The sequence below is a fragment of the Sciurus carolinensis genome, unplaced genomic scaffold (genome assembly GCF_902686445.1).
Source record: "Sciurus carolinensis unplaced genomic scaffold, mSciCar1.2, whole genome shotgun sequence".
NCBI lineage: Eukaryota > Metazoa > Chordata > Mammalia > Rodentia > Sciuridae > Sciurus > Sciurus carolinensis.
Window position 1 is genome coordinate 176,168 of NW_025920226.1, and position 13,235 is coordinate 189,402.

General features: G+C 39.9%; 1 protein-coding gene across 1 annotated transcript in view; it reads left to right on the top strand.

Annotated features, from left to right (window-relative positions):
* Positions 1-8,087: 8,087 nt before the first annotated feature.
* Positions 8,088-13,235, top strand: part of LOC124975214 (mothers against decapentaplegic homolog 1-like) — a 37,038-nt gene continuing 31,890 nt past the window's right edge. Inside the window, exon 1 of the mRNA XM_047538042.1 lies at positions 8,088-8,487. Within this exon, the coding sequence (XP_047393998.1) occupies positions 8,088-8,487 (400 nt within the window). The remainder of the gene's footprint in view (positions 8,488-13,235) is intronic.

The window sequence follows — 13,235 nt, forward strand, 5'->3', positions numbered from 1 at the left end:
GACTGAATCACCCTGGTACACTGATTTAAGACCTCAGTTTGTCCACAGGAGAGATGCTTCACAGACCCTTTCTGGGTCATGCCCCTGTCCTTCATATTAGCTTTGTATCATTTCCACCCAGATTAAACCTGTCATTGTTATCACCTGTTTGCTGGACGGAGTTGGGTTAGAAAGGTGGTTTAAAACCTCAGGTTCTAGAGTCAGGCAAAATGGATTCAGATATTGGCTCTGCCACTTACAACTCTGTATGTAACTTTGAACCAGATATTTAACTTTTTAATATTTCACTTTATTTACCTATAAAATAGGGACAACAGCAGCCTTTACTTAGAGTTTATTGGTGAGGCCAACGTAGTCAGTGATGTGAGGTATGAAACTGTGTCCGTAGTGGAATGGGTGCTCACACTGTGAGTTCTGTCGTTTTTGCAAAATCCTGCTCATCCCTTAAGGCCTACCTGGTATTTCCCCTCTGGAAAAACTTCCTAGAATTAATTGTTCTTTTCTGCACTGTATTAGATTTGCCTTAGTCCACGTGGGCTGCTGTAACAAAATGCCGTAGGCTGGGTGGCTCACAAACAACAGAGGTTTACTTCTTGCGGTTCTTGAGGTGGAAGTCCAAGACGGAGGCTCTGTCTGGTGAGAGTGCGTGTCTGGTGAGGCACCTTCCTCCTGGGCAGAGGGCCTCTTCCCGTTGCAACCTCACCAAGTGGAAGAGCGGAGACATTCTCTGGGGTCTTTTGTAGGGCAGTCATCCCATCTGAGAGGAGTCTTCTTTCATAACCTAGGCCTCCCAGAGACCCCACCTCCTAGACTATGGCCTCGGGAGTTAGAATTTCAGCATAGACATGGTGGGGATGGGGGCACACACACACAGACCTCTCCATTGTTTGCACTTGGTTTACAGCGTTTATCACACCGCATCACGGTGAGCAGCGTACAAATCCACAGTACCTGGACCTTCTTTTCTCTTCCTGTGCTCATGGTTGACCTTGGTACTAAAAGGTCTTCTGACCAAGGTCCTAGACATGGCCTGATAAAACATCTCAGTGCAGGGCTTTGGAGCCAGCAGGCAAGTTAGCGGTTTGCTTTGTGGGAGTCGGCTGTTCACGCCCTGGCTCTTCCACTGAATCCTTAGTTAGCTCCTTTAGGATGTTGGATCTCTTTCTTTCTGTGTCTGGCAGGCACTTAACACAGCTTTGTGATTCTCAATTAGAATACTTAAAACAAGGGACTGAAGTATTGCTTCTTATTACATCACCCCCAATAGACTCCCCTCATATAATAAAAACTACCATCAGAATTGGACATTGCCCTAAGTGATTTTGATAATTTACCCCCTCTATTTGAAAATCATTGGTTAAAAAGCTGTTTGGGGAGTAAAAGGTGAGGTAAAGTACAGGAAGAAATATAGTTCCTCTATCAATTGTTACTGGTGTCTGAAGAGAAGTTGTCTTTCTGGTTCTTGTGCAAAACCAATCTGTAGTAAAAAGGAAATTACCACACCAGTAGGTACACTCTGACCAAGTGGGACTTTTGATAGTAGCCTGATTTTTTTCTCTTTCCTGTTAAAAGCAAGAATACCAGCCTCAGAATAATTCATAAATTTGGTAAAACTCTTTTCTTTAAAATAGAAAACTTGCCTCCTGTAACCTACTGAATAAAGTTGAGCCTTCACATTTTGCTTTCTTAGTTCTTTAGAGAGCTAAAATAGTTCACCAGACATTTATTGAGGATCTGCTTTGTGCCAGGTATACTTCCAGACTCCAAAGAAGGGGAATTGGAAGAGTCCCTTGGTCACCTTTTCCAGTGAGGAAGCGATGTGTAGATTGCCATCCTGTGACAGACACAGGGTTGCAAGCCTACACGATCATGCAGTTTACAGTTGTTCATAATCATCTTGTTAAATTTGGGACTCAGTAATGATTTCTGCCATCTCATTCCTGTTATTGGTAATCTGTGCCTTCTCTTTTATTGATTAGTCTTGCTAAGGATTTATCCAATTTTATTAGTATTTTCAAAGGACCAACTTTGATTTTAACAGGGTTTTTTTGTAGTCTACTTTAGAAGAAAAGTTTCTGTTCTCATTTACTTGTACTTTCTTTAGGTTTGATACCAACATTCCTTTTTCCCCCCTTGTGGAAGATACATAGAATACTGAAAAGTCCCTACCCCATGTATGCATTTAAGCTGCAGTTTCCCTCTAATAACAGCTCAATTCACATTCTACAAATTTTGATGTGTCATTTTTATACTCATTCAGTTAAAAATATTTTGTCTCCACTGTAATATCTTCCTTGACTCATAGGTTAAAAAGTGTGGTGGTTTTCAATGATAATATTTTTATTGATTTCTTAAATTAAGATTAAAGGAGCCTGGTGCCGTGGTGCACACCTGTAATCCCAGTAACTTGGGAGCCTTAGGCAGGAGGATTGTGAGTTCAAAACAAGCCTCAGCAACTTAGGGAGTCCCTAAGCAACTTAGTAAGACTCTGTCTCTAAATAAAACATAAAAAAAGATGGGGATGTGCCTCAGTGGTTAAGTGTCCCTGGGTTCAATTCCTGATACCAAAAAAAAGAGAAAAAATTAAAGAATCTTAGTAATTAAATGATTTTATTTCTTTGTTGCATGTTGAGATTTGCTTGATATGTGGTCAACTTGGGTAAGTATTCCGTATGTATTTGGAAATATTTTGTATTCTACCATTGTGGGGTACAGTGATTGTTTTAGTCAACTTTATTATCACTGTGACCAAAAGACCTGACAAAAACAGTTTTAGAAGAGGAAAAGCTTACTTGGGGCTCACGGTTTCAGAAACGTCAGTTCGTAGATGGCTAATTCTATTGCTTTGGGCCCAAGGTGATGCAGAGCATCATGGTGGAAAGGTGTGGAGAAGGAAAGCAGCTCAGAACATGAGAGCCAGGAGGCAGAAAGGGAGGAAGCTTGCTCACCAGGACAGAGCATACCTCGGAGGCACACCCCAGCGACCCACCTCCTCCAGCCACAACCTGCCTGCCAACAGTTAACCACAAAATAATCCCTATCAGCAGATTAATGCACTAAGTGGGTCAAAGCTCTCATTACCCAGCCATTTCACCTCTAAACTGTCTTGCACTGTCTCACACATCAGGTTTTGTGGAGGACATCAGATATCTAAACCCTAACAGTGATCTGTGAACTTGAAGTTGATCAACTCTTCAATCATGTCTCTCTTCTATATGTATCAATTTTTGTTTGCTTGTTTTCTCAGTTAATATTTTAATCTCCCTCCTGGATTGTGGGCTTGTTTGTCATTTTGAATCTTTCAGGTTTTGCTTTATGCTTATGGAGGCCATTATCACTTGCATATAAACTGGAGGTTGAGATGACTACGTGGTGGGTCAACCCTTAGCCTATGAAATGCCGTACCCTCCCCCTTTCAGTCTTGGGTGAGATGCCTTAAAGTTTTATTTTCTCTGAATGGATAACTGGCTGTGCCAGCTTTTTGGTTAGAATATACATTAGGTAGCTTTTCCCATCCTTTGGTTTTTAATCTTCCTGTGTCCTTATGTTTAATCTGTGTCTCTTGTAAGGACAGCTCTGTGAAGTGGTGTTCCCCACCCAGCTCCACCTTGCAGTTGCTCTAGTTCAGTCTGTGTTTAAGTAATTATTGATACTTGGGGAATTGGAACTAAATCATATTATTTTCTATTTGTCATCTATTATTTGTTCCCTTTTTCTCTTACACGCTTGGATTATTATTATTATTTTTTTTTGGTACTGGGGATTGAACATGGAGACACTTTGCCACCGAACCGTATCCCTAGCTCCCTCATTTTTATACATTTTTAAAATTTTTTTCTAGTTGTTGATGGACCTTTATTTTATTCATTTATTTATATGCAGCACTGAGAATTGAACCTAGTGCCTTCCACATTAGCCAAGTGCTCTACTACTGAGCCACAACTCCAGCCCTCCCTTGTTTTTTTTTAGTTACACACATGACAGTAGAATCCATTTTGACATAATTATACAAGCATGGAATATATCTTATTCTAATTAGGACCCCATTCTTTTGGATGTGGTGAGATCTACCGTGGTGTATTCATATAAGTACATACTAAAGTTAGATCAGATGCAGTCCACTGTCTTTCCTTACCTATCCTCCCTCCCTTTCCTTCCTTCTCCTCTGCTTAAACTGTTCTGTTCTCTCCCCTCCTTGTTTTACTTTAGCTTCTGCAAATCAGAAGAAACATCGGGCCTTTGGCTTTTGGGACTGGCTTACTTGACTTAGCATGACAGTCTGTAGCACAGGGCCTGTGACTATGGAGGGGACCCACAGCTGATGCTATCAACTATGGGGGACTCAGTCTGACTCACACGCCAAGCTCTGAGGAGAACTTTATTCGGGAGAGATGGAACGCTTGTCACATAGGAAGCTGCTTCTGTCTTTACTGCGTATAACAGTGTCTTTTATAAGCTTGCAGTTAAGCGAGCCCCACACCTTAAAGACTAAGCCTTGCGTAAGCAGTTACTAGTCTGTTTTTTGGCAGATTATATATTGGTAACAGAAGGCAAAACACAGCCATGTGAACGCAGAAGGTGACAGTTCTCAGACCACAGAAGAGCTGTCTTACAGCCCATAGACGAACATTTTGTTCACAGAACACAGGAAAAGGGTGATGGGACCCAAGTCCCTGAGTGGCCTGAAAGGTGCATGCCGTGTTGGCCTCCTTCCAGGGGCAGGGCGGAACCCTAGTCCCCGAGTGGCCTGTTTGGCATGTCTGTCTCCTGACAGAATGTCACATAGGCCTCCTTCCAGAAGGGGCCCAAATTAGCTTCCAGATCCATTATCTGACAAACATAATAAAGTCATTCGTCTTAATGACTGAGTAATACTCCATTGTGTGTATTATATATATATATATATATATATATATATATATATATATATATCACATTTTCATTATCCATTTATCTGTTGGTGGGCACCTGGGTTGTCTCCATAGCTTACCTATTGTGAATTGAGCTGCTATAAAAATGGATATAGCTGCATCACTGTAGTATCCTGGCCCTTCTTATTTTTTATTTTGAGGCAGGGTCTAAGTTGGTCTAAGGGCAGGGTCATGGTAACTTGCTGAGACTGGCCTCTAATCTGTGATTCTCCCTCAGCCTCATGAGTTGCTGGAATTACAGGTTTGCGCCAGCATATCCAGCAATCACAGTATTTTTAAAAATTCTATGTTTTTGTTTCTACTGTTACCTTGTGTTTTAATTTGCTCTTTTAGTTGTTGTATTATGAAATGAATTTATAACTTTTAGTGGCAATAATAAATAATGCTTTACCATGGTCTAGATAATATGAGAAAACTTAGAGCACTGACTTTATTTAACTTGTTTTGCTTTTTTGCATTTTAATTCTACATATATTTAAATAACAAAAAATATTTATATTATTGTTGTGTGAAATCAGTATTTCTTTTAGACTTCACCTTTATTTACCCTTTTGGAGATCCTCATTATTTTCAGTAGTTCCTTACTTCTTTCTGAATTCTTTTCCCTTCTGCCCAAAGAACTTCTTTGTTTCCTTTAGGTCTAATCTGCTGGAATCCAGTTTTAAGTCACCTACTATTTATTTACATTTGCCATGCTAAAGATGTCCTTTCACTGTCTTGTTTCCATTGCTTCTGTTGAAATGATAGCTCTCAACCTTATTTGAAATATAATGTCTTTTTAAAGAGTTTTATCTTAGATTTTTAGGTATTTTACTGTGAGATGACACATTGAAACATATAGACTTGTATTTTTGTTTCATGCATCTATGACTAGAGTCTACTATCAATTTTGGAAAACCCTTAGAGTGCTAAACATTATTAATGTATCCATTATGTCTCTTTATTTTCTTATTTTCCCTCTTACACTCAAGACATTTTTTTATTGATCTCTCAGATTACGAACTATTTTTTTTTTTTTTTTGGTAACCTTAAGTCTTCCTGTTTAAAGTCTTCACTGTTTATTTTTCAATTCTAGAATTTTTAATTGATTTGTTTTTTATGAATTGGTGTTCTCTGTTAAAATTCTCACTCTTCTTTTTCCTTGGCATATCAGCCAATAATTTTTGACATTTTCAACTCTGTATTTGGCAGTTTCACTGTGAACTTTGTTGGCCTCTCAGGTCAGTTTCTTTTCTGTTTGTTTCGATCATCTGTTCCTGCCTCCGGGATGCCTGGGTAGCTTTTGGTTGATGCTGTACACTGTGAACAAAACCTCGTAGGGGCTGAAGATGATGTCCTCTCCCTCAGGAGGGCGTATGCATTTCTTTGTCCAGCTGTTAGAGGGAGGGTCATCACTGTGACCCAGTCAGCGATGAGGACATTCTGGCTTCTGGTGCTGTGCAGACGGCTCCTGTTCAGTTTGGCTTTGCACTGAGCCTTCACCTGCAGGATACTCCGCTGGAAGCCAGAGTATTCACCAGGACCCTCTTTCCTGGTGGACACTCACCCACAGGTTTTTAAATCTCAGCATTACTGGGCCGTCGGGGGTCCTGCTTAGTTTCTTAGCTTCTTTATAGCTGCTTTCTGCTTCCCTGCTAGCTCTCTAACAGGCTTTGGCAAATGCTTGGAGAGGAAAATAGAAGGTATTCAGCTCACTTCTTTGCTTATTCCTTCTCTCTAGGATCTTAGCTCTTTAAATTTTTTTAAAAATTTCTTAAGTCTTTTAAAATTTTTCTTAGTTTTTCTGTGGTGCCTTTAAAAGCTGGACATTTTGTTTTCTGATTTGGTGGTGTTTTGGGAAGTGGTGAGTCTGGTACTAGCTGCTACCCCATCTTAGTCAAAGTGAGCCTCCTAACCTGCCTCAGCTCTTCTGTCTTCATCTGGAGCAGCTTAGATGGAAAGCTCAGCGAGACAGTTTGACTGAAGGCTTTGGCGTAGCACGTCAGTGTGCGCTTCGTCTTTTTCATGGCAGTGCCATTTCATGTCAGTGTGAAAGCAAGGATTAATGTCCTACGTCACTTATTGCCCTATTGCCTGTAGACAGAGACGTGTGTACTGAAACCAGCCTAACGGGCTAAGTTTATATAGCTTAAGAAACAAATCAGAGGTGTTCAGATTGATGTATTTCTACTGCTTTCATTGAGTTCAGTTTTTGCTGAATGAGGTATGTGTATTTTAGGGCTTACAAATGAATCTCAGTAGAGACATCACAGTATCAGTTGAGAATTTGGATTTATTTACACTAAGGTGTTGTTTCTATCCCAGTGCTTACATTAAAAAAATGACATACAACTTTTAAATTGCCTTAGTTTACTCATCTGCAAAATGGCAGCAGTTCCATCACCTGTCTCAAAGTATGTTAAAAGGATTGAATATTGTGTACAGTTCTGCACTGGTCTCCATACCTTAAACTGGGTGGTTTAAACAAATTTATTTTCTCTCACTCTGGAGGCTGGACAGACCAGGATGGAGGGTCTGGACAGCCTTCTGGTGAGGGCTGTCCACCTGGCTCGCAGGCGGCTGCCTCCATGCTCTTCGCTCACACAGCCCTTCCGCAGTCCTTGGGCACAGGTGTTGGGGACCTCCTTCCTCTTACAAGACCGTCCATCCTGTTGGAGTATGGTGCCAGCCTCCTGACTTCATTTGCTTCTAAACACTTCCTTAGAGGCCCACATCCAGAGTCCCACCAGGGGCTGGGCTTTGGTGTGTGGATTTCAGGGGAATGCCATTCAGTCCTTGGCAAACAGGGACAGATGCCCCCTGACTTAGAACAGGCTCCTTCCCAGTAAATCCATTGTGTAGTAGAAAAGCCGTAAAGTTGAATCACTGTAAGCCAGGAACCTTCTGTACATAAAAGTACTTAAAATAGTCACCTGTCACACAGTAATTAAATGAATTACGGTTGTGTGATTCTAAACATCTCCCCTTTTTTCTTTTCTAGGTGCTGACTTTGGATCACATTCTAGAACAGCAGGAATCGTGATTTCTACCCGTCAGGACTGCTAAGAAGCTACAGAGAGTCCCATGTAAATAAACCGTGACCTCCTTTGCTGCCCTTTACATGGGGAGACCCCTGTATTTCACCGCATCCGGGAGTGTGTATCCAGCACCGTCATTATGAGTGTGACGAGTTTGTTTTCCTTCACAAGTCCAGCCGTGAAGAGACTTCTTGGGTGGAAACAGTGTGACGAAGAAGAAAAATGGTCAGAGAAGGCTGTTGCTGCGTTGGTGAAGAAACTGAAGAAGAAGAAGGGAGCCATGGAGGAGCTGGAGAAGGCCCTGAGCTGCCCCGGGCAGCCCAGCCACTGTGTCACCATCCCCCGCCCGCTGGACGGCAGGCTGCAGGTCTCCAACCGGAAGGCCCTGCCTCACGTCATCTACTGCCGCGTGTGGCGCTGGCCGGATCTTCAGAGCCACCATGAGCTGAGGCCCCTGGAGTGCTGCAGGTTCCCCTTCGGCTTCACGCAGAAGGAAGTCTGCATCAATCCCTACCACTACCAGCGCGTAGAAAGCCCTGGTGAGTGTGGCTTGCTGTGTTGATTGCTTTACGTGCCAAGCAGCAGATTCAGACTTAGAAGCAACAGAATTTCTCTCTTTGGTTGTAATTCCAAAGTATCGAGGCAACTTGTGTGCGTGTGTTTGTGTGAGAGAAAGACAACGTGAGCCGTGTGTTAGTCCGCTGGCCTCTCACTGAAACAAACACCTGAGATAGTCAACTCATAAGGAGAGAAGGTCTGTGTGGGCCACAGTTTAGGGAGTTTCAGTTCATGATCAATGGATTCCTTGCTTTTAGGCCTGTGGCAAGGCAGCGCATAATGGTGTGGCATGCGTGGCAGATCAAAGCTCCTTTCCAGTATGGAAGCTGGGGTTCCACTCTGCCCCTCAAGGGCATGCCCTCAAAGACTGGAAGACCTTCAGTAGGCCCACCAAAAAAGGTCCCACCACCTGCCAATGATGCCACTCTGGGGAACAGCCTGTAACACGTGGACTTTGGGGTACATTCCCAATCCAAACCTGTAGCAGCCCATAACTGTTCCATATATTTTAACAGCTTAGAACTCTTTAATCAGCTCTGTTGGAAACAGGCTGTGAAAATTGTCACTGCAATACCAGTACCACTAATTTTTAGTAAATGTTGCATTTCTGGATTTATTTTTTGCTTCACTTTGTTCTATACATTTCTGTACACAAATCTAGCTGAAATATATCACAAGAGGAGAAAATTAGGAAGTAACATGCTGTTGCTTGCCATCGATGTACACGAGGGAAGTACATCATGGTGGCAGTTGGGACTTACCACTTTGTCTATGAGAACAGCACTTATCATCATCTCTAGTGGAGGATATGAAGGAATTAGCCTGTGACATCATTTATTACTATTATAGGATATTCCTGTTTTTTACACGTGTGTCCCTTTTTGGAGGTAAAGAATATCCAGCTGACCTTCCATACCTGTGGATTCTGCATTTATATGTAGAACCAGCTGGGGATTGAAAATATTCAGAAAAAAAATACATCTCTACGTGTATCTATGTATAGATAATTTTATTTCCATTATTCTCTAAACAATAGAGTATAACAACTGTATGTAGCACTTGCATTGTATTAGGTTTTGTAAGTAATCAGAGATGATTTACAGTGTGGAGGAGGATCTGTGTAAGTTATATGCAAATCTTACGCCATTTTATATAAAGGAATTGAGCATCCACAGATTATAGAATCTGAGGAGAGTCCTGGCACCAGTCTCCCATGGATAGATGACTATGGTTTTTGTTTTTATTTTTTTATTTTTTCAAATTTTTACAGACTATATTTTTATTATTTGTACACAAATGGGGTACAATTTTCATTTCTCTGGTTGTACACAATGTAGGTTCACACCATTCAGGTATTCATACGTATACAGAGGGTAACACTGTCTCTTTCTGCTATCTTTCCTTCTCCCACCCACTCCCCTACTCTCATTTCTCATTTTGCTCTTACACAATCCAGTTTCTCCATTCTTCTCTTACCCCACATCCTATCCCAAGCCCCATTATATATCATCATCCACTTATCAGAGAAAATATTTGGCCTTTGGTTTTTGGGATTGGCTTATTTCACTTAGCATGATATTCTCCAACTCCGTTCATTTACTAGCAAATGCCATAATTCTATTATTCTTTTGGCTGAGTAATATTCCATTGTTTGTGTGTGTGTGTGTGCATATATATATATATATATATATATATACATATATATATATACCACAGTTTCTTTATCCATTCATCAATTGAAGGACATCTAGGTTGGTTCCACAAACTGACTATTGTGAATTGAACAGCTATGAACATTGATGTGCTGTATCTCTGTAGTATGCTGATTTAAGTCCTTTGATACTACAGTTTCTTTATCCATTCATCCACTGAAGGACATCTAAATTGGTTCCACAGTCTAGCTATTGTGAATTGAGGTGGTATATACATAGATGTGGCTGCATTACTGTAGTATGCTGATTTTAAGTACTTTGGGTATTAACCTAAGGGTGGGATAACTGGGCCAAATGGTGGGTCCATCCCAGGTTTTCTGAGGAATCGCCATACTGCTTTCCAGAGTAGCTGCACCCATTTGCAACTCCATCAGCATGGGTGAGTGTGCCTTTTTCCTCACATCCACACCAACACCTGTCATTGCTTGTGTTCTTGGTAATAGCCATTCTAATTAGAATGAGATGAACTATTAGGTTGTTTTGATTTGCATTTATCTAATTACTAGAGAGGTTGGACACTTTTTCATATATTTGTTGATCACTTGTATATCTTCTTCTGTCAAGTGTCTGCCCAGGTCTTTAGTCCATTTACTGATTGGGTTCTTTGTATTTTTGGTATAACACTTATTAAGTTCTTTATAAATTTTGGAGATTAGTGCCCTGTCTGAAGTGTACGTGGAAAAAGATTTTCTCTATTCACATTATTAATTGTTTCCTTTGCTGAGAAAACACTTTTTCATTTGAATCCATCCCATTTATCAATTCTTGCTTTCATTTCTTGTGCTGTGGGGATCTTGTTAAGGAAGTCTCTTCCTAAGCAAACATGCAGAGGATTTGGGCCTACTTTTTCTTCTGTTTGGTGAAGGGTCTCCAGTCTAATACCCAGGTCCTTGATCAGTTTTGAGTTGAATCTTGTGCAGGGTAAGAGATAGTGTTTTAATTTTCATTTTACTGCATAGGGATTTCTGTACCATTTGTTGAAGAGGTTATATTTTATTCATTGCAAGTTTTTGGTACCTTTATCTAGTATGAGATAATTGTATTTGTGTGGGTTTGTCTCCGTGTCTTCTATTCTGTATCACTGATCTGCCCATCTGTTTTGGTGCCAATACCATGCCGTTTTTGTTACTGATTGGTCTATAGTACAGTTTAAGGTCAGGTATTGTGATACCTCCTGCATCACTCTTCCTGCTGAGGATAGCTTTGGTTATTCCAGGTCTCTTATTCTTCCAGATGAATTTCATGATTGCTTTCTCTATTTCTATGAGGTACATCATTGGGATTTTAATTGGAATTGCAATGAGTCTGCATAGCACCTTTGGTAGTATGGCCATTTGACAACATTAATTCTGCCTGTCCAATAACATGGGAGATCTTTCCATCTTTTAAGGTTTTCTTTAATTTCGTTCTTTAGTGTTATGTCATTTTTATTATAGAGTTCTCTCACCTCTTTTGTTAGATTGATTTCGAATTATTTCATTTTATATAAGGCTATTGTGAATGGAGTAGTTTTCCTAATTTCTCTTTCAGAGGATTCATCACTTTTGAATAGAAATGCATTAGATTTATGCTTGTTGATTTTATATCCTGCTATTTTGCTGAATTCATTTGTTCTAGAAGTTTCCTGGTGGAGTGTTTTGGATCCTCTAAATATAGAATCATGTCATCGGCAAATAATGATAGCTTGAGTTCTTCTTTTTCTGTTTGTATCCTTTTAATTTCTTTGGTCTGTCTAATTGCTCTGGCTAGTGTTTCAAGGACAATGTTGAATAGAAATGTTGAAACAGGCCATCCCTGCCATGTTCCATTTTTAGAGGGAATGATTTCAGTTTTTCTCCATTTAGAATGATGTTGTCCATGGGCTTAGCATAGATAGCCTTCACAATGTTGAGGTGTATTCCTACAATCCTTATTTTTTCTAGTATTTCGTTCATGAAGGGGTGCTGTATTTTATTAAACACTTTCTCTGCACCTATTGAAATAATCATATGATTCTTAATTTTAAGTCTACCCATGTAATGAATTACATTTATTGTTTTCTGGTTGTTGATCCAACCTTGCATTCCTTGATGAACCCTACTTGGTCATGGTGCATTATCTTCTTAGTATGTTTTCATATGAGATTTGCCAGAATTTTGTTAAGGGTTTTTGCATCTGTGTTCATCAGGGATATTGTTCTGAAGTTTTCTTTCCTTGATGGGACTTTGTCTGGTTTTGGTATCAGGGTGATACTAGCTTCATAGAATGAATTTGTAAGGGTTTCCCTCCTTGTTTATTCCATGGAATACTTTGAGGAATATTGATATTACTTCTTCTTTGAAGTTCTTGTAAAACTCGGCTGAGATTCCCTCTGGCCCCAGGCTTTTCTTGGTTCATAGGCTTTTGGTCTATGCATTGCTTGAAATTGATCCATTTAAATTGTGTATGTCCTCCTGATTGAGTTTGGGAGGATCATATGTCTCTAGAAATTTGTTGATGTCTTTGAGGTTTTCTATTTTGTTGGAGTACAGATTTTCAAAATAGCTTCTAATTCTGTGATGCATTTCAATGGTGTCTGTCATGATATTTCCTTTTTCATCTTGAATTTTAGTAATTGGAGTTTTCTCATTAGTGTGGCTAAGGATTTATATCAATTTTGTTTACTTTTTCAAAGAAACTACTTTTGGTTTTGTCAGTTTTTTGAATTGTTTCTTTGCTTCAGTTTCATTGATTTCAGCTCTGATTTTAATTGTTTCCTGTCCTCTACTACTTTTGGTGTTGTTGTTTTCTTTTTCTAGGGTTTTGAGATGTAATGTTAGGTCATTTATTTGTTGACTTTTATTCTTTTATTGATTGTGCTCCATGCAGTGAATTTTCTGCTTAGTACTGGTTTCATAGTGTCCCAGAGTTTTTGATATGTTGTATTGTTGTTCTCATTTACCTCTAAGAATTTTTTTTATCTCCTCCCTGATGTCTTCTGTTATCCATGCTTCATTCAGTAGCACATTTATTTAGTATCCAGTTATTTCACTACATCA